Source organism: Schistocerca cancellata, chromosome 5 (genome assembly GCF_023864275.1).
Source record: "Schistocerca cancellata isolate TAMUIC-IGC-003103 chromosome 5, iqSchCanc2.1, whole genome shotgun sequence".
NCBI lineage: Eukaryota > Metazoa > Arthropoda > Insecta > Orthoptera > Acrididae > Schistocerca > Schistocerca cancellata.
This window is the reverse complement of record NC_064630.1, coordinates 128,328,966-128,352,980: the sequence shown is the minus strand read 5'-3', so window position 1 is coordinate 128,352,980 and position 24,015 is coordinate 128,328,966. Positions and strand designations below refer to the sequence as shown.

The 24,015-nt window shown below is 42.2% G+C and overlaps 1 protein-coding gene across 1 annotated transcript in view; it reads left to right on the top strand.

Moving 5' to 3' along the window:
• The window catches only part of LOC126188393 (odorant receptor 82a-like), a 139,463-nt gene extending 118,267 nt beyond the window's left edge, over window positions 1-21,196 (top strand). Inside the window, exons 6-8 of the mRNA XM_049929994.1 lie at window positions 1,143-1,244; window positions 12,896-13,051; window positions 21,080-21,196. Coding sequence (XP_049785951.1) covers window positions 1,143-1,244; window positions 12,896-13,051; window positions 21,080-21,136 — 315 coding nt within the window. The 3' untranslated portion in view covers window positions 21,137-21,196. The remainder of the gene's footprint in view (window positions 1-1,142; window positions 1,245-12,895; window positions 13,052-21,079) is intronic.
• Window positions 21,197-24,015: the final 2,819 nt, after the last annotated feature.

Sequence of the window (24,015 nt, the reverse complement as noted above, 5' to 3'; positions counted from 1 at the left end):
ATTATTTTCGAGTGAAGTCCCCCTCTCTCCCACAATTCCTTTGTGGGTTGCGTAAGAGACTCGAAAGCGTACATGTTTGCACCTGAGAACGCTATTGCACGATGCTGATTAATGAAAGTTTTCAAAAAGACAAATGGAGCGAAGAATAGCAGATCCCTTATTCTTTCTACGGGGAATTTCTGAAACTTAGAAGGTTAGACTGGATAAGTAAAGAGTAGGAACGGTGGAACTGGGGAGAAAAGGTCATTTCACAACATGACTATAAGAAATATGTAGGGGGAGGCGCGTGGGCGGGATTTAAAATTGTAGAAGGAGATCAAGTTTAAAATGGATGTAAATTGAAGAAGTTATGCAGAGATGGTGAGTCTTGTACATGGCAAACTACTGTGGAAAACTGTATCAAACCAGTGTTCTGATTGACAGCTAAGAGAAAACAGGTTTCTTTACAAAATTCACTAATATCTCTTTTTAATTTTGACCACCTTCATGTCTTTTGAATAATAAAACGAATAACTGTACGTACTTTCATTTTATTTTCGATTAACTGCCACATTTTAAATAAGCACAACAGAGTACAGTCATGTACGTCTTCTTCTGCAGTAACATCTGTAGGCAGCTAATAAATAAATGTAGAGAAAATGGTCAGTGAGGAAGCTGGAGCAGGAGAAAGATACTAGGTTCGGATTCGGTCGGAGGGTGTTTCAAATCCCTGTGCAGCCGTCCAGATTTAGAGCTTCATTGGATTCTTTCTTAAAACAAAAGTCGAAATGGTTTCTTCGAAAGGACACGGCCTATTTCCCTCCCAGTCCTTCGCCAATCTAGGTTTGTGCTGTTTCAGTAATGACCCCATTACTGACAGAGCGTTAGATCCTAATCTTCCTTCCTTCTTCAGTGCTCATACCTGGATCGCAGAACGCAACTCTGCAGCGACCGTGTTTAGGAAAGATTCTTTCTTAAAACGAATGTTTCGTATGTATTTATATAATGAAATCAGTTGCGGTGGTAGTCGTATGAACAGCCCCTTATCTTATAAAGGGCAGGCGCACCCACAAAATCGTAATTTACTTCTTAAATGCTACACACCATTTGTCCATGAGTGCGTAACATGTAATTTTCTTTCATATTATGTTAACGTGTTACAGAACGCAGACTCCAACTGGCTGGTGAAGTACATGTCGTACCTATCTTCCGTAATTCAGCAGCTGCTGCTGTACTGCTGGTTTGGAACAGACATCATAACACAGGTACTCTCTGTTTTGACACTTGTAGACTGATCTGCTGGCTGCAAGAGTTGCGAGAGCTCAGTGTTAGGATGAATGTAGGCTGTAACACGTTCAAAAAACTTCGCGTCGCATATGACTCGTAAAATATTACAATATGTAATTTCCTCCTTTTATTGATAACTTTAATAGTTAGATAATTTTTTCATGTCTCTAGTGTTATCGCCCTGACGTGGAAGATCTAGCTTGTACAATTATAACGTCCGCTCCAACGAGCGCAATCGCGCTAGTTTACTCTGGTTGAATCCTGTGAGGAGCATTTTTTGTGCTTATTAATTCCTTATTTCTTGCCGCTTGTTGAGGATTACATATCGTTGCACCAGTAACAAAACATTAATGAAACATCTACAAGAGCTACGTTTAAAATGTAATCGCTTATTCTTAATTGTCATCCGCCGAAGGCGTTATATATTCCAACAACATTTCTGTGTCACAGAAATATTTTTTGTACTTTCACGTATTCAGGTGTAGATTTGAAACAAAAATTACATGCAGTCCCCTTAGAATAAATTATACACGACTGTGCTTAAACTGACACACAATATTTTTAGCGCAACGCAATCTGACTTTCAAAAATCCCTACAAAAGAATGGCCCTGACTAACATTAACCTATACCTTTCACAAATTACTTACCTCACAAAAATCTTCATTACTCGAACTACTGAAATACAGCGAGCGCCACTACTGCCAGCTAAATAAAAGATTCAAACTACGGAAGGCACTAACTACTGATAGGCATAGTTAGCAAATGAAAGATTTTAATAGAGAACAAACAATGTATTTACCTTAATAATCATAATATATATATATATATATATATATATATATATATATATATATATATATATATATATATATATATATATCAGTTTTAAAATGAGAACTACTGAGACTCCAGGAGAGACTAAGCAAAGAGTTTCTCTATACATTTTTCCTGTCATTCGAATTAATTGACTAAATGTAGAAGAATAACATATATCGGCTGGTAATTATTAAACCATCACGTTAATTACATCAAGGAATCAGACTTCTTATCTGATTAACAAATGTGCATGGTGATAAAAAGAATACTCAAATAGTTAATAGTTCAATTATTCACCTTACCAGACGCCATGAGATGTGGTGAATTAATTAGTTCAGTCTGACACAGGATAAATCATTGCTGACAGTACCTGTCCAAACATATCCGGACTTTCCTACATAACGCGGAACTTTGGAAAAATTACATTTCGTTTGCGGAGACAGTGACTGACTTATCGTAAGGTATTATTTTTAATTTTTGACACAATTACTTTTACGTTAAAGTCATGACCGGTTTCAATTACGACCTTCAAAGGCCTACTTTAAATGCTGAGTGGGACTTGACAACGCATGAACACTTGTTCATCAACTGCCACCCATAGCATCTGAAGATGGCCTTTGAATGCCGAAACACGCTATGATTGTACCGTGAAAAATTGATTATGTCAAAAATAAAACGTAATACCTTATGTAACACTTCGGTTCAGTTTACAGTGATAAAAGCTATAGAAAGAATAATTTAAAATTAAGAATAGAATTTTTAGAGGGAAAAATAGTGTGGAATCAGAGTTCGGTAACTGCAGATCAAAATTATAGTATGTCGGCAAGTAGTTTAACGTCTAAGTACAGCAAAGCCACGGAAGCTCCGTCATGGAGAAGGCAGAGACGTTAAACTCTTGTGACGAAAAACCTATAAAAAGGCTTGATCGTCATTATTGCCGCCTTTTTTCCTTGATTGTTTCGTTAAAGGGTGAGGAACCCGTGTCACTCAGCGAGACAATAATTAGATTGGACTTTATCGTGTTAAGATTCACTATAAACTGTTAGAATATTACGTAGATTAAAAGTGGTGTAGTGTACGATTTCTGACTGTTGGTAGCAACGGAGTATTAAGGGGAGTTTAGGACTTCAGTGCTAGATTGGAACTTTACGCACGTATAGACGACAGAAACTCAAATTATCTGCTGATACGAGTGAATTCAGAGGTACCGGTATTCAGATATTAACGTGTGGACTTTTGAAAGTTTCGTGTGCCGTTAGCTGCGAATCTGGACGTAGAGCGCCTGCATATCGGCATTTTGCGGACTATTTAGATTCCTTCAGGCTAGGAACCTTTTAAATAGGCCATCATCCATCGCCATCTTAATCCTTGAAAATAGAGTGAAGGTGAAATACAAGAGTGTTGTACTTATTTCATTTACCTAGTACTAATCAGTGAAGGTTCTACAGAACCGAAGCTATTCAGCAGTAAGTCAGAACCATCTAGCGGAAAGCGTAGGCATTAACTAACACGCTAACTGAAGTGAACGTTTGCGTGTTTTACGAACTGCTTAATATGAACTTTTGTGACTCTTTGACGTCCCCACTCCCTCCGAAAGGTGGCGCAGGCTGTCTTAATCATAAAAGGGGAGAGTTTTAGCCGGGAAAATTACTAAATAAAAGCGATATTTACAAGACTCGCGGTAATAGCAAAACAAAATGCTCGCACCCCATCGGAGAGTCGTCGCTGTCACGTCGGGAAGTAAAGCCGGAAAACCTACAGACACCCCCTGGTTGCTCCTCTCCTCTCCCATCCGCGCCCCCTGCCACGTCTTCACCGTTGTGTCCCCCCTACTCTCCATCTCTACACCCTACATCTCCTTTCCCAAGGTGGCTTCCATCAACTCCCCTTCCCGGATGTTGCCCTCTCTCCCTCCATTTATCCTTCCTATCAACTCTGATCCTCACCCCCCTCCGTCCTTTCCCTGGGCTCCCTCTTCCTCCCCCCCTTCCATCCTGTGTTTTCTCCCCGCCTACCCTCTCCCTATCTCCTTTCTCCCCCCCCCCCCAAGTCCTTTTGTCCTCTTCTCCTCTGCCTTCCCCACTCCCTGGCACGTCTGCTCAGCACCCTCCCCCCTCTTATGTATCCTCATCTTCCATTGGCTCCTTTCCCCCCTCCCCCTTCACTTTTCCTCTCCTTCCCCCCCCCCTTTCCAGTTTCCCCCCACCTGCTCTCGGGTGTGGTATGTCATATTTGTGCCAATTTTTTCGTGCAGTGTTTAAGTGAGTGTTCAGTGTTGTGCGTCTTTCCACAGTGTTGCGAACGGAAATCATGCTGTCGCTGGGTGTGCTTTTTATATCTCTTGAGAACAGAACCCAGACTGTCGCCGTGTCTTTTAATTGTCTGTCTGTTATTTTTCTGCTTCCTGTGTATTTTATTAGCATCATCCACCCTGTGTTTTATGTTTTAAGCTCCAGAATTTTCTGCCATTTTACCTTTAAGTCACCGATTTTATCGCCAACTGTTATTATTTTTTTATTATCTTCATCTTTTTACAACAAATTCTGCAAATTCTGTAGGCTGAAGAGCGGCGTAATAAGCTGCTGCCAGCCCGCCCCTTTAGGGGGAATCGAAACTCAATAAAGGAAAAAAAACCTACCGACGATACGTATCTACAAGCAGACGACGACGTGGAGTACCTAAAAAGGGAACCACAAGAGAGTTAAGGATGCTTCACTTATAATGCGGAAATGACCACTAGAAACCACGAGAGACGGAGACTCCAGTGTAAAAGAAGGTGGCGTTATTTTGTTGTCGGTAGAGAATCAGTAACAGGAGAATGAGTCGGCCAGGAAGGCACAATGACTTGTGTCGTGGATTGGTCATTGTATGTCAGCTGCGTAGTAAATCCAGCAGGGATGTTTCAACATTTCTTAAGTTTTATCAAAACTAGACGTATTCGTCTCCATGCTAGCCCAAGTCGAAGGTGGAATGACTGTGAAACGGAAAAGCGAAGGAACAACCAAAGAGAAACCAAGACCAGACTGACGTCACTCGTGAATTCCAAAGTTCTACCAACGGTCCAGCTAACATAATGTGCGTAGGTAGTCAGAAAGAATGGGTTAAAATGGTCGAGCAGCTTGAGACACCCCCGGTTGTGCTTATATCGGGTTTTGTGTAATTTACCGAAGCCGCCAAACAGTTAATTATTATAATTATATGACCGTGTGCTTAATGCGTGAGAGGCCATCGGTTTTTCTGCTATGGTTTCGGGGGTATTTCAACCGAGTGCGGCTGTTGTGAGACTGAATAGTGGAATGATTGAAAGTTTGTCTATTATTAAGGACCACAAAGGTTGCGATGTATAAACTGATATGTATTTTCTACTAACACACAAATTCTGAGGCAGTTGCTACCTTCGCCTTACATGTTTAATTACGGTTATATCTTTTTATTGGTTGCCGATTTAAAGTACTTCGTCATATGCAGTGATGATGGTTAATACTCACAACAGTCCTCACTGCATTCCATGGTTGTTGCTGGCCGACGCGGTTGAGGCAGAATACGTAATTCGGCACTTGTCACTTTTGGTTTCATATAATTCGTGAATCGGTATCGGTGAGGGTCAACCCCACGACGATCAGGGGGACTCGCTAATTTGTCATACTCCGGTGAATTTGCCGTTTACTACTCACTCGACCACCATTCTTGCCCGTCTCTCCAGTACTACAGGTCACTCGACACTAGTCTCACTGCCTCCTGCAGCGCTCAACAATCTACTCCTGTCTGCTATCGAGCTGGCTGTCGGGTACTAACATCTATGTTCGTGGGATCACGGATCCCTGCAAGCTTCTCATAAGCAACACGTGTCTGTACAAAATGCTAAGCGATGCTTGAGGTGGTCTAAAGAACAACGTTACCAGACAGAGGAAGACTGGAAACGAGTGATTTGTATTGATTTGCCGCGCTGTATCCTCTGGCAAATCGATGGAAAGAGTTGGCTTGGTGAACGCCGGAGAACGTTACCTTCCGCGTGTAGAGCTATCAGTCAAGAAAGGAATGGGAGGTGGTACGGTGCGGAGGAGTTTTTCGTGATTACGGCGCGATCCACCCGTTACGCTTAAGAAGATGTTAAGTATGGAAGTATATGAACACATTTTACAGAATTGTGTAATGTGTACAGTACAGAATAGTTTGGAGACAATGATGTTTCACCTGTTAGACAACGGTTTTTGGAAGATAACATTCCTAAGAAGGACTGGCCTTCTCATTAACCGGACATGAACCCACTCGAGCACTCTTGGGGTTAGTTAGAATGTTGACTTCGCTCTGAACCTAGCACCCAACACCACCGTCTTGTCTGGTTTCAGCTCTTGCGGAAGAATAGGTTATCGTTCCTCCATAGTCTACTCACTGAAGTGTCCTCAGCAATATTCGAACCAGAAGTGTATAAATAGTCAAGCCGTTTTTCGCTGGCTCTCTTTGCTTTGTTATTGCTCGCGTAACAACTAATATGTGAGATGAAATATGTTGCTACGAAAAGAGATCTGAAATACTTTTTAGGGATGCTGTGCTGTGACTTTCTTCGGATCATTAATTTTCCACAAAACAAAATATATTATGTCCTATTATTCTGGATCTGGCTTTCTATTAAAGGAACATTGTTTCGTTGCAGTAACTCGCTATCAAGTTCAACATATCTTCCTTACTTTACAGTTATTGAAAAGGTTACTGAAAATTATTTCGTTATCAATACTGATGCTAGAGTACGCAATGTATGTTCAGCATCAAAATTTTGCAGTGGATTTTGTTAACAGTGAAACACCAATAAGTACCACGACTAACACGAGAACATGAGACTATTGGCAGAGAAAAATATGTTTTTACTATAATGATTGCCAGATCAGAACTACGCATAGCAAGATTTATCTTATGAAGGTAAATTATATTTTTGCACTGTTAATAATATATCATCCGCAGCCCGCTCCCACCTGTAAAACACACCATAAAATCTGCTGCTCTGCCCTGCAATTCCGAAAGCTGAAAGATATAATTTTAGTTCACTATTACATGTCCACTTCTTTGCGATATGATTGGTTTCATTTAATGGAGTTTGAATGCGCCGCGGCAGCGGATCGTTCGTTCGTAGCGCAGCTCTACGCCACGAATAATATTTAAATAGCTGAAAATGTCTTAAAAGGATGGGATAAAAAACCAGGCAAGCTTATTACCAATCATAATGCAGGTTTTCACTAAGTAACTCTATTCAAAACATTTAGACAGATTAAATGATTACACACCTTTACAAATCAGTACCTAATGGCGTCCTTCTGTCAATCTTTACAAAAGAATGCTACGCAAGCATACAATATAACGTCACAGCCTCTTCCTACTCACGTAACTCCAAGAAGACGACAGAGAAATAAATGCTCGGTCACTACTATTTATACTCGTTGTGACATATTCTCATCTTCGTTTGATATTTAACAAGTATCGCCCGTGGCGGTTTCAATACTCGCCGACACAGACATTATCTTTAAAAAAAATCGGTACATAATTCTATACAAGTATAAAACATGGCACATAATGGTTTCTCTTTATTACATAAGGTTCACACAATCGTTGTCCACGCATTTACAATCATTCAGTTCAATTATTCTTTTCTCCTTTTTTATCACATATAATATGTGTTTTGTTAGGAGACGTTACACGTTGTGAAGGTGTAGGGTGGAGATATCCCGTATTAATGCCCAAAGATGTAAAGATTTATGAAATTATTGTTATTTTTTTAAATCGTGGCAGTGGTGGTCTAGCAAGAAGAGCACTATCTGCAGGCTCCGGTTCACTCCCTGATGGGTGCTGAGATTTTTCCTCGTTCCATCCAGGATGGTCCCACATCGACTCAGCTTACTGTCGCACTGTGTGGTGGGATTCTCTCCCACCGGTAAAAGGCGGCTGGTGCGAGGGACCCGCCACCCCTCCCCTCCTATTGCCACGGCAGGTAGAAGGCTGCACTGTACCTGCAATCAGATTGATAGTCTGGTCACGGGACTGTGCCATAGACTTAACGTAGAGTTTATTATACGTTTTATTCCCAGGTTCAAAATTTTAATGAAACTGTATACAAAAGCAGCATTCCCTCTTAACTTACGTAAGTAAAAGGAAACGATCCGATCGCTCTTTGTTCCGATAGTATGTCGTAATGGAGATAACACAAGGCAGAATTCAGCGCTATGTGTGACTCTTCATATTCTGCGGTGCATCGGTATAGCGAAGCGATTTATATATTAGAGGGTATTGCACAGGATTGGCATTTTGATTTGCGAGTTAATTCGGTACACTTCGAGTGTATTTATTTCGTATGTCATCTCACGGGAGAACTCAAAGACAAGATTTAAGCGAATATTACGATGGACAATGAGTCCAGATTGAGTATATAGTTACGCTCTCTAGCGTAACTGAGCAAACGTTAAGACATAGGGAATTGCGAGCAACATTTTTTGTGCTACTTTTCAAGTAGTTCAGCATAAGCGCCCCCCCTCCCCTTCGCCAACTTCGAAAGAGCTCTAGGTCTACAGTGATATCTAGGTTGGCCGGCCGTTGTGGCCGAGCGGTTCTAGGCGCCTCAGTCTGGAACCGCGCGACCGCTACGATCGCAGGTTCGAATCCTGCCTCGGGCATGGTTGTGTGTGATGTCTTTAGGTTAGTTAGGTTTAAGTAGCTCTACGTTCTAGGAGACTGATGACCTCAGACCTTAAGTCCCATAGTGCTCAGAGCCATTTGAACCATTTATCCAAGTTGAATGTAGAATTATGCCGTCAAGCGTGACCAGACAAAAGTTGAGACGTACGGAACTGTAGTGGAGGTCACTAGGGTGTCTTGGACGCAGCCTGAGATGCATGGAGGTAAAATGTTTACTAACATCTATACACATTAACAAAAGCAAAACGAGGATAATGTAATGTAGTCGAATTAAGTCGGGTGATGCTGAGGAAATTAGATTAGGAAATGAGACACTTAAAGTAGTGAAGGAGGTTTGCTATTTGGGGAGCAAAATAAATGATGATGGTCGAAGTAGAGAGGAAATAAAATGTAGACTGGCAATGGCAAGGAAAGCGTTTCTGAATAAGAGAAATTTATTAACATCGAGTATAGATTAAAGTGTCAGGGAGTCGTTTCTGAAAGTATTTGTATGGAGTGTAGCCATGTATGGAAGTGAAACATGACGATAAATAGTTTGGAGAAGAAGAGAATAGAAGCTTTCGAAATGTGGTGCTACAGAAGAATGTTGAGATTAGATGAGGAGGTATTGAACAGAATTGAGGGGTAGAGGAGTTTGTGGCACAATTTGATAAGAAGAAGGGACCGGTTGGTAGGACATGTTTTGAGGCATCAAGGAATCACAAATTTAGCACTGAAGGCAACGTGGAGGGTAAAAATCGAAGAGGGGGACCAAGAGATGAATACTCTAAGCAGATTCAGAAGGATGTAAGTTGCAGAGATCAAAAAGCTTGCACAGCATAGAGTAGCATGGAGAGCTGCATCAAACCAGTCTCAGGACTGTAGACCACAACAACAACAATACACAGTTACGAACTGTAGAATACTTTCAAAGGAAGCTGTAAATAAAGGGGCAGCAAGTGATCAAGAGACTAGCGTTTCTTAGTGTTCACTGCTTGTTGAGTGTATTTTCCTAGGATATCTTTAGGTGGGTGTAAATTTCTATTTCTTCATGTAGGTCCTTAAGTGTATGGACAATTAAGTGGTTATTTTCAATAATGTGCACCGCGTGTCTGTCTTTATGAGTTGAGCTGCGAACATGAATGTACTTCCTTTTCTTTCTTTGATTCTGTTGATTCTGTGTATCACGTTTTGAAATCCCTTTCTATTTGTCAGTAGCGGCTAGCTTTACAGTCCGAGTAGTAAATTTTGTGTTTACCGCAGTTTAGGAACAAGTATTACGCAGCATTAATGACAAAAAATGGTTCAAATGGCTCTGAGCACTATGGGACTTAACTTCTGCGGTCATCAGTCCCCTAGAACTTAGAACTACTTCAACCTAACTAACCTAAGGACATCACACACATCCATGCCCGAGGCAGGATTCGAATCTGTGACCGTAGCAGTCGCGCGGTTCCAGACTGTATCTTCCTGTTCCAGACTGTATCTCCTGTAACAGCTCGGTCACCTCGGCCGGCGTTAATGACATGTGCTAATAGATTTAACAGTGAAAGTTGAGTTTACATGTGACTTGTTAAATGAAGATTACTGAGTCTATGCTGTGCATTAACGGTAACTACTTCAGATCCTCATAAAAATGGCCTGGATGTGAAGGCTCAAAGCTGTCTTGAACATAACCCTTAATCGATGTGGTCAGAAATTTTAGCACTAAATGCGTTGCGGAGTTCGGGGGCTACAAATCAAGAAACCTTAACTGTGTCAGGTAAAGATTTTTGTTGTCGTTGTTGTTTTGAGATATTTACGTAATAGAAGACGTGTAAGGAAAAAACTTTTTTATTTGTAGCTAGCTTAGAAACAAAATAAAGCAAAAAATCTGAAACTAAGGACAATGCACAAACAAACATAGTCTTCTTGTTTATTTATTTTCCAAGAAAAAACTGGCAAAAATTTTTCATGGAACATACTTTTCGTAAGGTAAAGCTATCAGAAAAAAGAGTAAACATTTACTTCTACAGGAAAACAAAAATATTGATGACGGTCCAAACACGCATATGAAATGATAATATTTGAAAGTCTTGTATATTTGCAATGCATCGAACACACAATTTTCGTCTTCACGTTCAATAACGTGCATCTCAACTCCATCATCAGACTTATCGCCAAAAAGTTCACTTGCTTTTTCATGATCACTTGGAATAGCATTTTCCATGGTAATGTTGTCGGGATCGTCGTCTTAATCTGAACAGCCAGCAACACATTCAGCGATCCACCTTAGTACAGCGCTTGTCTTGATAACAGACTGCAGTCGCCTGCGCACGTGACGTGTGTCTCTACCACAGAAAGGTACTGAACGGCGTATGCTTCCTGATCAATAAATACGAAAACTACTACAACTGCAGATGTCCCTCGCGTCTCCGACTACGCAACGCCGGTTAAGGGTTGAATATACATTAGCAACTGGAACGATCTTTAATTAACTGAATTTACAGTTGCAGAACAACAGCAGATTCCTAACACGGTGAAACTACACTACTGGCCATTAAAATTGCTACACCAAGAAGAAATACAGATGATAAACGGGTATTCATTATACAAATATATTATACTAGAACTGACGTGTGTTTACATTTTCACGCAGTTTGGGTGCATAGATCCTGAGGAATCAGTACCCAGAACAACCACCTCTGGCCGTAGTAAAGGCCTTGATACACCTGGGCATTGAGTCAAACAGAGCTTGGATGGCGTGTACAGGTACAGCTGCCCATGCAGCTTCAACACGATACCACAGTTCATCAAGAGTGTTGACTGGCGTATTGTAACGAGCCAGTTGCTCGGCCACCATTGACCAGACGTTTCCAGTTGGTGAGAGATCTGGAGAATGTGCTGGCCAGGGCAACAGTCGAACATTTTCTGTACCTAGAAAGGCCCGTACAGGACCTGCAACATGCAGTAGTGCATTATCCCGCTGAAATGTAGGATTCCGCAGGGATCGAATGAAGGGTAGAGCCACGGGTCGAAACACATCAGAAATGTAACGACCACTGTTCAAAGTGCCGTCAATGCGTCAAGAGGTGACCGAGACGTGTAACCAATGGTACCCCATACCATCACGCCGGGTGATACGCCAGTATGGCGATGACGAATACACACTACCAATGTGCGTTCACCGCGATGTCGCCAAACACGGATGTGACCATCATGATGCTGTAAACAGAACCTGGATTCGTCCGAAAAAATTGACGTTTTGCCATTCGTGCACCCAGGTTCGCGTTGAATACACCATCGCAGGCGCTCCTGTCTGTGATGCAGCGTCAAGGGTAACCGCAGACATGGTCTCCGAGCTGATAGTCCATGCTGCTGCAAACGTCGTCGAACTGTTCGTGAAGATGGTTATTGTGTTGCAAACGTCCCCATCTGTTGACTCAGGGTTCGAGACGTGGCTGCACGATTCGTTGCAGCCATGCGGATAAGATGCTAGTGATACGAGGCCGTTGGGATCCAGCACGGCACTCCGTATTACCCTCCTGAACCCACCGATTCCATATTCTGCTAACAGTCATTGGATCTTGACCAACGCGAGCAGCAATGTCGTGATACGATAAACCACAATCGCGATATGCTACAATCCGACGTTTATCAAAGTCGGAAACGTGTTGGTACGCACATCTCCTCTTTACACGAGGCATCACAACAACGTTTCACCATGCAACACCGGTCAACTGCTGTTTGTGTATGAGAAATCGGTTGGAAACTTTCCTCATGTCAGCACGTTGTAGGTGGCGCCACCGGTGCCAACTTTGTGTGAATGCTCTGAAAAGCTAATCATTTACATATTACAGCATCTTCTTCCTGTCGGTTAAATTTCGCGTCTGTAGCACGTCATCTTCCTGGCGTAGCAATTTTAATGCCCAGTATTGTACATTAGCAACTGGAACGATCTTTAGTTAACTGAATTTACAGTTGCATAACAACAACAGATTCTGAACATGGCGAAACTAATAAGAGAAACAATTTAATGTATATAATTAAATTCGTTAACTGTTCTAAAGCTGCAGTCGTTGAATGGAGAGACCTGGTTGCTCCTTTCTCTTTTATTACTTTTTCTAAAACTTTTCCTCGGCTTCGATCAGCTCATGGTCTCCCTGACTACAGAGCGAGCGCCTGCAGATGTCTGCGTACAGCTGTGACTGGGTGGTGGCGACTCCGCGCTTTGGCAGGGAGCTGCGGATTTTCCTGTGCCGCGCCCACCGCCCCCTGCGACTCACCGCTAGCAAGTTCTACACCATCTCCAGGGACACCTTCCTTCTGGTAAGTCACCCGAAACTGGGCACTCATTGATTACAGCTATCTGTGAATAAATACATTTCGCAAGGATTCTTTTCCACACATGATGATGTGTTCCGCTGATGTTTCATCATCAGTGGGTTCTCTTCATTATATGAAATGTCTCGTGACTTCTCCATTACATTTGGAGGTAGTTCACGAATATTTTCTGAGTATTTATGTTAAAAGAGACCCTTGGTATTTATGTGCCTGGTTACAGAGTAATAACATAATTGCAATTTGTTTAGTTTGTTGCACCAATTAGATTCGACACTATGAAAATACCTTCACAACAGTGTAAAAGGCTGTTTAGTCACAAAAACGAGTAACAGAATACAGAGGGTAGATCAAGAACCGCCGAATGAAATACAGTACTGGCCATTAAAATTGCTACACCACGAAAATGACGTGCTACAGACGCGAAATTTAACCTACAGGAAGAAGATGCTGTGTTGTGCAAATCATTAGCTTTTCAGAGCTTTCACACAAGGGTTGGGCGGTGGCGACACGTACAACGTGCTCACATGAGGAAAGTTTCCAACCGATTTCTCATACACAAACAGCAGTTGACCGGCGCTGCCTGGTGAAACGTTGTTGTGATGCCTCGTGTAGGAGGAGAAATGCGTACCGTCACGTTTCCGACTTTGATAAAGGTCGGAATGTAGCCTATCGCGCGCTTTTTCCTATCGCGACATTGCTGCTCGCGTTGGTCGAGATCCAATGACTGTTAGCAGAATATGGAATCGGTGGGTTCAGGAGGGTAATACGGAACGTCGTGCTGGATCCCAACGGCCTCGTATCACTAGCAGGCGAGATGACAGACATCTTATCCGCATGGCTGTGACGAATCGTGCAGCCACTTCTCGATGCCTGAGTCAACAGATGGGGACGTTTGCAAGACAACAACCATCTGCACGAACAGTTCGACGAGGTTTGCAGCAGCATGGACTATCAGCTCGGAGACCATGGCTGCGGTTACCCTTGACGCTGCATCACAGACAGGAGCGCCTGCGATGGTGCACTCAACGCCGAACTATGGTGCACGAATGGCAAAACGTCATTTTTTCTGATGAATCCAGGTTCTGTTTACAGCATCATCATGGTCGCATCCGAGTCTGGTGACATCGCGGTGAACGCACATTGGAATCGTGCATTTGTCATCGCCATACTGGCGTATCACACGGCGTGATGGTATTGGGTACCATTGGTTACACGTCTCGGTCACCTCTTGTTCGCACTGACGGTACTTTGAACAGTGGACGTTACATTTCTGATGTGTTTCGACCCATGGCTCTACCCTTCATTAGATCCCTGCGAAACTCTACATTTCAGCAGGATAGTGGACGACCGCATGTTGCATGTCCAGTACGGGCCTTTCTGGATACAGAAAATGTTCGACTGCTGCCCTGCTCAGCATATTCTCCAGATATCTCACCAACTGAAAACGTCTGGTCAATGGTGGCCGAGCAACTGGCTCGTCACAATACGCCAGTCACTACTATTGATGAACTGTGGTATCGTGTTGAAGCTGCTTGGGCAGCTGTACCTGTACACGCCATCCAAGCTCTGTTTGACTCAATGCCCAGGCGTATCAAGGCCGTTATTACAGGCAGAGGCAGTTTTTCTGGGTACTGATTTCTCAGGATCTACGCACCCAAATTGCGTGAAAATGTAATCACTTGTCAGTTCTAGTATAATGTATTTGTCCAATTAATACCCGTTTATCATCTGCATTTCTTCTTGGTGTAGCAATTTTAATGGCCAGTAGTGTACATACATTTCTGTAACATTGTGTTCTATCTCTTCTGTCTGTGTGAATTTTAGTACGAACAAATGCGGAGCAGTTTCCTTGTAAGTATTGATCAAAATTTCGAACATCATGGTCACGTAAAGTGCACAGCAACGCACGATCGACTGTGTTACACGATGACGAATCGCCATAATTTGGTGGACAGCTTCCGCGGCTGCGACAGTCGCAGCAGCGAAGTTCGTCTGAGTGTCGACCGCAGTCTAACAAAACAAGGCTCTTCACATGACCCCAGAAAACGAGGCCATTTTGCGTCCTGCCCGGTGACCGGGCTGTCAGTGCAACAGAACCATCGCAACCAGTCCATTGTAAGAACAACATGAAATCAGTCTTCTGACTTGTCTGATGGAGCCACTACTGTGAAGGTACAACTGGAGGGCGTAAACAGGTCTATATCATCGGCAGAAATCTACCAAAATCACCAGAGATGAGGAGAGGACGACGCAGTTGCGCAATAAGATTAATGAGTCTCTTTGTCAACACACTGGGTGGCCCGGGGAGGGGATATTTTTTGTTATGGTTTTCGGGCGCGAAACTGCTACGGTCATTAGCGCCCAGTCTGTGGCTTAGGAACAGGTAAGGAAACCAAACTGGAAACCAGCAGCAATGGGAGCGAAACTCAAAAAAAGTGGGGAAACTAAAAAACAGAAGGAAAGCTTAAAGAACCACTATAGAAGGGGGGAGGGGTGTTTGTCCCCAAAAACATCTTCAAATGACTGACGTCATCTCACGCACACTAATAAATTCAAGAACGCGATCGGCTGAGCGCATGTCATCTACTAACATGGAAGATATATCAGGCGACAGCCGTAGACGGGCACGTAACGGAGTAAAACAGGGGCACTCAAGTAAAAGGTGTCTCACCGTCCACAGTTGAGAGCAGTGGGGCAAAGCGGGGGAGGATCGCCACTTAAAAGACGTCTATGACTAAAAAGACAGTGCCCTGTCCGAAGTCTAGTTAAAATTACCTCCCCCCGACGACGAGTTCCGGAGGAAGAGGCCCAAGCACAGGGAAGAGCTTCACGCCTCGCAATTTATTATTGCAAGTGTAGACCAATGTGCGTGCCGTAAAAGAGCAACACGACGACATAAAACACTCCGTAGATCGGCGAAGGGAACCATTCGAACAGCAGGCTGAAGAAGAGAGACTGCAGCCTTGGCCGCTATATCGGCCGCCTCGTTTCCACGGATACCAACGTGTCCTGGGATCTAGAGGAACGCCACAGAGACGCCCTGCAAGTGGAGGAAGTGGAGGCAGTCCTGACTCCGGTGGACCATAGGGTGGACAGGGTAGAGAGCTTGGAGACTGAGAAGAGAGCTGAGCGAATCTGAGCAGATAACGTACTGTATCCGCTGATGGCGACGGATGTATTGGACAGCCTGGAGAACAGCGTAAAGCTCCGCAGTAAAAACCGAACACTGGTCGGGAAGCCGAAATCGATTAGGAGTGTCGCCAACAATATAGGCACTCCCAACACCAAATGCTGTTATTGAGCCGTCATTGTAAATAAATGTGGCATCCTTCATTTGTGCGCATAGAACAGCAAATGCCTGACGATAAACGAGATAAGGGGTACCTTCCTTGGGGAAACTGACAAAGGTCACGGAGCAGGCAGGTCCGGGACGGAGCCAAGGCCGTGCGGTACCCCAAGTTGTGAAGAAAGTCTTAGGAAAGTGGAAGGAAAGAGAACGTAGCAGATGACGGAAGCAGACTCACGGTGGTAGTAGGGAGGAAGGGCGGCCTGTATACCCTAAATCCAAAGAGGCGTCGCAAAAATGGTCATGGGCCAGATTAGCAGGCATGGAAGACAGATGGCTAGCATAGCGACTCAGAAGGACAGCTCGCCGATTGGACAGCGGAGGTTCAGCAGTCTCAGCATAAAGGCTTTCCACAGGGCTGGTGTAAAAAGCTCCAAACGCTAAACGCAATCCACGATGGTGGACAGAGACGCCGAAGAATAGACGGCCGGGCAGAGGAGTAAACTGTGCTCCCATAAACTATTTCGAGCGCACTAAGGCGCGATATAGGCGGAGAAGGACCACTCGGTCCGCTCCCCAGGAGGTACCATTCAGGACACGGTGTTGAGGGATTGCAGACAACGAGCCGAAAGGTAGGAAACGTGGGAGGACCAGCACAGTTTTCTGTCAAACATAAGACCCAAGATTTTAGTGACGTCCGCGAACAGAAGGTTGACGGGGCTTAGATGTAGGGAAGGCGGGAGAAACTCCGTACGACGCCAAAAATTGACACAAACTGTCGGTGAGGGGAGTGAGAGGAGGGATGGCGGGGTTGGGAAGGTGTAGGTAACATACAGTAACTCTGTTCTGTTCACGTACTGTAACAGCCACCTTAGGTTGAAAGGGAGAGGCAAGGAGTGAAACGCTTCACCTAGAAGATAGATAACCCTTATTCTATCGCATTTTCTGTGGAGACTACAGCCTTAGTGCATGGTTCTCAGGTGCACTAAAAAAAAAAAAAAAAAAGGCGCACCAGGAAGGAATTATCCGAATGGGACAGAAGTCAGTAAATGTGATGTACATGAGCAGACAAACAAATGATTACAAGTTTAGAAACACTGGATGATTTATTAAAGAGAAAGAGCTTCACAAATTGTTGAAGTCATTTATGCGATGGACAACTTCTGACCTTGCAGTTCTTTGGCATGATATAGATTTATGGAATTGTCTGAGTTCCTCCTGAGGAATATCGTGAAAATTCAGCCCAGTCGGCACGATAGCTGGAATCCTGAGCTGTTGGAGGGCGCTGCCAACAAGACTCCAGACTTTCTCAGTTGGGAAGCGATCCGGCGACCCTGCTTGCAAAGGAAGGGTTTTGGCCAGCACGAAAAAAAGCAGTAAAAACTCTCGCCGTGTGCGCACGGCATTATTTTGCTGAAAAGTAAGCCCAGGATAGCTCCATTCAGTGAGATTCGTGGTCGAAGACAGCATTTGGTACGATATCTCTCAGGAGGACATCCAACAATTCTGCCAGTCAATGCCAAGCCGAACACCTGCCAGAGGTGCACCAACGCGTTTTGGATTTGTTCAGTTTGCGAAAATTTTCTCTTGAATAAATTATTCAATGTTTCTCAAACTGTAATCATTGCTCGTCTCTGCATGTACATCCTATGTACCGATTTCCACCGGATTCGGATAATTTCTCCGTGGTGGGTCGTTCTTCTGGTTTATAAGGTAGTTTTTTTTTAAATGCTGTAAACAGAAACGCAATTGTTTACAATGTGTTAAAACTCTATCTTGTGCCCTGAACACATTTATACAGCACCATTTAATCTGTGTGGTTACATATTTTTTTGCTACTGTTTTTCTGTCGGAGAGGAGATATTTCGACAAACGGGGAGCTTTTAGAGCGGCTTCTTGATTACTTCTGGCAGACATCTGTATCGTAGGACACTTCCATCAGATTCGCTACACGAGACTGGAGCAACACCTTTCGATGCCTCTTGGCTGTTCAGTTTAGGTCTCGGCCTCCTCAGAATGCCTTTCCCTTCCTTGGAGACAGTGGTGACTTTGTCGCAGGGAACACACTGCTGATATTAAATCAGCCAGCCTGTAGGGATGTATCTGCAGCCTGTGAAATACGTTGATATATAAATTTTCTGGATTGGTGGAGACAACTGCGTTTAGGGTAACTCCACCATTGAAGGTATCCTTGCACTTCAGTTGATAGTTTGCATTGAGAAACCCTGATTTCTTTTTTCGGCGATGTGTTAGCTACTGACGAAAATTATGTTACAGATCTAGGTACTCTCTGAAGAATACACAACTATTTGGCTTCCAAGAAGAGATTCACCTTGTGATTTTAATATCCAGAGTTTTACTTTCATCTACAAAAACATGGCAGTCACTGCTCTAAGTACCACGGTTACCTTTGTAGGTCAGGCAAAGCAGAGGAGTTGAATAAAGGGTACTGCATGTGCACTATGCCCAAAATTTTCGCAGGTACCACGTCCAACTCATGCTACAGTGATTTGTCCATAGTAGTGGTACTTGAAACGTCGCATTCGATATATGAGCTCACTCTTAGGTGGATGAATCCATTTATTATACGCTGAAGCGAGGCTGAAGAACACAAGGTTAGGACAAATGCAGTTGCCTTCTCGTGGTCGCTGTTCATTGTCTTCAATATGTTATTAATGTCCATCTTTCCAACGTCTTCCCGCTCTCTTCAATCATTAGGGCTTGTACAGTACCTTTGCTAGAATTATAGGCGTTGTGTGTTTCTGTCACAATTCGCTTTCTGTAGTAGTTCTGTTTGATGTAGTTGTTTCTAATAGTTTTGTCATATTTCTCAAGAGCCTGACAGTTTTTAGTGTATTTGCTGCATATTGTAATTATTTACGTATATAAAAAGATGACATCTTTCCAAAAGCAATTTCCTCTCCCTCTCTTAATCATCACACTGTGTGTCCTGTTGTAAGCGACACTCTTATCTGAGCTAAACGTGCGGTGAACTACTTAAGCCACGTATGTGAGTAGGTGTTATTGCTCTCGAAGGTATACATTGTACATCATGGTGGAACGCTTTAGCTGAAGAGTACTTTACGGTGTTCCCAAGAGCAGCTAGAGGAACCTTAAGCAAGACAAGGACCAACGAAGAACTAAGTTCCTGTGGTACTCGCGCTCCCGCACAGACCAGGTGGCACGTACTGTTATTCGAATGCCACCGTAGCGATATTCATTACCCTCCTGCGTGTTCAATAGTTTTCACAATCATTTAGCCGTGCTTTGCTCCGATTGCATGGAGACTTGGTGGTAAGTCTTCTATTTTTCAGTCTTTTGCCATGAGCTGGCATAACATTTTAAACGGTTCCGTCTAACGAGGTGTGTTAACTGGTGTTAACTGTGTGAGGACAGATCACTCTGAGTTTTGTCCGAATCTGAGCTGATCATTGGACCACTTGTTTCATCCAACCAACCCCATCCTCCTCCTCCACTTTCTATTCTACAATCACAATTCTTCTCCGCTGTACGTTAAACAATGAACTTCTTTCGCCATCCTGTAGTTTCTCCTGCACTTCATGTAAGCCCCACATTTATAGTCTTCAGTCCAACACTTAAATTTTTTATTCTCCGAAACAACGTTTAACTTATTTGTATGTAAATGTTTCCTGCGATTACTGTTATTTCTGCACAGTCCATAAGAATTTTAGTCAGCTTTTAATGTCTTGAAAATTTTCTATGGCACCTCTCGTTATCTCGTGCGTAAACTAGATTTTTACCATTCCATTTATGGTACAAGCGATGATAACACTTGTAGCAGACTTAAAGAGAAGTACAAGGCTAAAGTAAGGGGCTGTTTTACCGCATAGGACAGAAATGATCTTCTTCCCATTCACATGCAAAAGACATTCCTGTTATTCCCTTATGCTTACGTCTCCTTTCCGTTCCTCTTTCGTTATTCATTTTCCTGTATCTCATACTTTTGTTCTACGCCTTATACGTTCTCACGTCCAACAGTTTCTACTCTGTGTGATATGTGGCGACATAATTCTTAGTTTAGCATCAAGCAGCAGTATGTAAAGATCACTTTTCTAGTGTTGTTTCATTCACTGTCTTATTTATTTTTCTATTTATGATCTCTAAAAACTATTTTTGTGGCTATTTTTTCCTTATGACTTTCAATATTTTATTTTCACATTTTAAAAATCCAGCTCATAAAGAGCCTTACATCTCAACGTTGAAAGCAGTTGAGAAATTTCACGAGAAAACACCGACACAAGAACATCAAAGGTGGGATAATTACGAAAATTGATCAAGAGACAATGGTTCATGTCCGTTGTCGCAAATCCAAATGATAAATATTGCTGTCTTCTACTGCTAAGTCAAAAATTTGCAAAATTAATTTTAAAATTCTCAGGTGAAATTTCTCAGTACTGTCACCTTGGATTGGATTTATAAACAAAAACAAGAAACATAATTTGTGCCTAGTTTACAGACGTTTCTTGAATTAGTAGACGCAAACTGTTTATCAGATTACTTATACCGTACCCTAAAACAATTGGTAAATTATTAAACGTAACTTTTCAATGCAGAGTATGATGTAGATGTTTAAAGGTCGAATTAAAATATGTACTGCACCTGAATTTCGTAATGTGACAAAATTTGGTTTAAGTTCAGACTGCTGACTTACGTTGTGCACCCCACATATGTAAATGATGGTTGGTTCTGGTGTGTTTTGGTTTCAGCTGATGAACGCCTCATTGTCATACTTCGCGGTACTGAGGGAGATCAGCAACAAGTGAACGACGTCAGCACCCACATCGACACATAACTTTATGTAACTTAGTACGTAGTTAACACCAGATGTCAGAAGCTGTTAGTGAATAACAAAATTCATCAATTAAGAACCATCTATTCCTAAAGTCACAAAAAAGGACTTAATATGGGAAATTAATGCTGTGTAAAACCTTCCACAAGTTTTAGAGGAAAGACAATCAGAGAACACAGAAAACAACCATTTCGTGCTCGCTCATATTTACTCTTTTAGCCAAGAAGATGATACAACTGAGGATATGTTAAATTAAAATCTGTCTCCAGCATGCTTTATATTCCTTGTGTTAACACCAAATAAGTAACAGAATCCAAATTCATTAAATTCAAGCTATGGCCGTGTGTTATAACATTAACTACTGAAGGAACTGCAACAGTATGCATCACGATAGTTTGGTAATCACCGCCCACAATAAAATAATACGATACAAGTGTTATTAGAATATTACTGTTCTTGGGGAATCATAAAGTTTCTCTCGAACTTCACTGATTTCACAAGCACTCGAACCACTTCCATCATAGTATCTAAATGTCTTCTTAGTACAAAAAATCCACCAATTCAGAAGGCTCCATCACCGTGAAACTTGACGTGCACGGCATTTGCAGATAACTTGGAGTCTGTACACTTACCACTGTCATTCTTTCCTCCACCCTCCACTCACATCGTCCTTCGAAGAGTCCATGCGTTAGGCAGAACTTTTAAATCTTCATGTTCTGTGTTGGGTAGTACCTTGACAACTCCCTAAGTAGTGTAAAGTTTCACATAATGTCCACGCATTAATAACGTAATGAACAGAAATATGTGCAAGTATCACACAATCATTGAGTAGTACTGCTTTTATTGCTGCGTTGGAGAATATACATGTGTTAACCACCCTGCTTTCCATAGAACCCCATCTTATACTTGACGTTACACTAGAATATAAGAAGCACTCTATGATCAAACGGATGTCCATAAGATAAGCCTTGCTATGAACAGTGTTTATCTGGATAGTAGGGTTTATTATCAGTTTTCCTTTTCGATAGTTTTACTGCCTTCAACTGTATTACACCTGTTTTAACCCTATAATGAACTATATTTATCTGCTTGTTTCATGACGCATCTATTTGTAATGAGAACTACATTTTTAACATTTATTGGTATTATTGTCCTATTAAGTATTACTAAAATATGGTAGTATAATTTTGTTCTAATGTAAATCATCAAAATTTGTACCTTTATTCTCAGCTACACTTTTCATGTACTGTTTTTAAACAGGAGTCAGAAAGGGGACGTCTGCCTCTTTAATAGGAGTACAAAAATAAAAGTAAATAAAGACATAAATGAATTACAGACATTGGCTGCGAGCGAGCATTGATTAAAATCAAAGGGGAAAGTTGAAAATTTGGGCCGGACTGGGATTCGAATCCGTGTCTCCCACATCCTAGGCAGATACTCTGACCACAGTTCTTTTTAATCTCATTTTGTTAGTTAGTGGTCGTTGTATTTGTTCGGGGCGGACGTCCCATGAGGCTTGTTCAAGTTCGTCGTTGATCCATTCTTTCAGCTGTTTATTACAGAGGGCAACTATCCCTCTGACCGAACACGATGAGCTACCTCTGAGACATGTTGGTCATTACAGCTGCGCGGACTACCGTAGTACGCCTCCCGTCAGACCCAAATTCTCAACTTATCCATACACTACCTTTACTAATGTAGTGTCCCTTGTCGTTTACCCTCATTACTCGCAGCATCTCGCCGATTCCCCTAAGAGGTCGAGACTGGCAGGCATATGCACCGAAGAGGTCTTTGGTCGTTTCGCCTTAATTATTTGTTATTGTTATTTACAGGGAAACAAGATAGATTATATCCCTAGCACATAGCGATGTCTCTCTTGTCAGAGAACTAATTCACTTCTCTGAGTTGTAATCAGTGCGAATCAATATTCTACTTAACAGACATACTACAAGAATTTTCTAAACTCATTTACTTTCAATTCAAGAACCCTCCATACAGCTACGGATGCAGTGGCACCAGAGAGGTTTTTAAGTGACCGTGGCAGTGAAGGCAATAAGAGACTGTTATTTTAAACACCACGTTCGAGACGTTCACCGAAGTTCACATCAGCAGATGGTAAAAAAGCAGCAGGATATGCCTAAATTAAAAGCGCAATAAAATTAGAGCACATAATATCAGGCAGCGTCAAAAGTTGCCAAACAGTAATTTAGTATACAGTATGGTCACAAGGAAATTTGTAGACCGTAGCAACTTGACAACACAAAGCTACTATTTACCTAAAGTCCAGTAACTGCGGCGCAAGATACACCCACCACAGTAGTTTAGTACTATATAGCAATTAAAAAACTTGGTTAAATTACTCTGAAAGGCATACACAACATGATATCTGCTTCAGATGGTGTAATTAAGATCGCAGACAAACATGACAATGCACTGGTAGGGATTGTGGCATGCACAATAATTTTCAATTTTTCTCTCATGTCTGACTTAATATGGTCATCAAACTACTACCTGTTCTAAATCTTTGGTAACACTCCATACACCATACAGGTGAGTCATGATGAAAACAGCATGTAGCAAAATTTAGCTTTTGTTTTTTAAAGAATTTTGTTAAGAAACAATTTTGTTATCTCAAAGTATTTGCCCTCTAAATTTTACTTGGGGGTATTTTCTTTAACATATAACAAAAACTTCAACGTTGGAACATCATTTGCAATTAATTATAAATGAAACAGTTTGCTACAGGTAAGATAATCATATTTGTTACAAATGCCAATGAAAGATTTAGGGGTAATTCGACGCACAAAAACACTCATGTTTTTTGGTGATGATCTGTTATGGCTGACGAAAAGC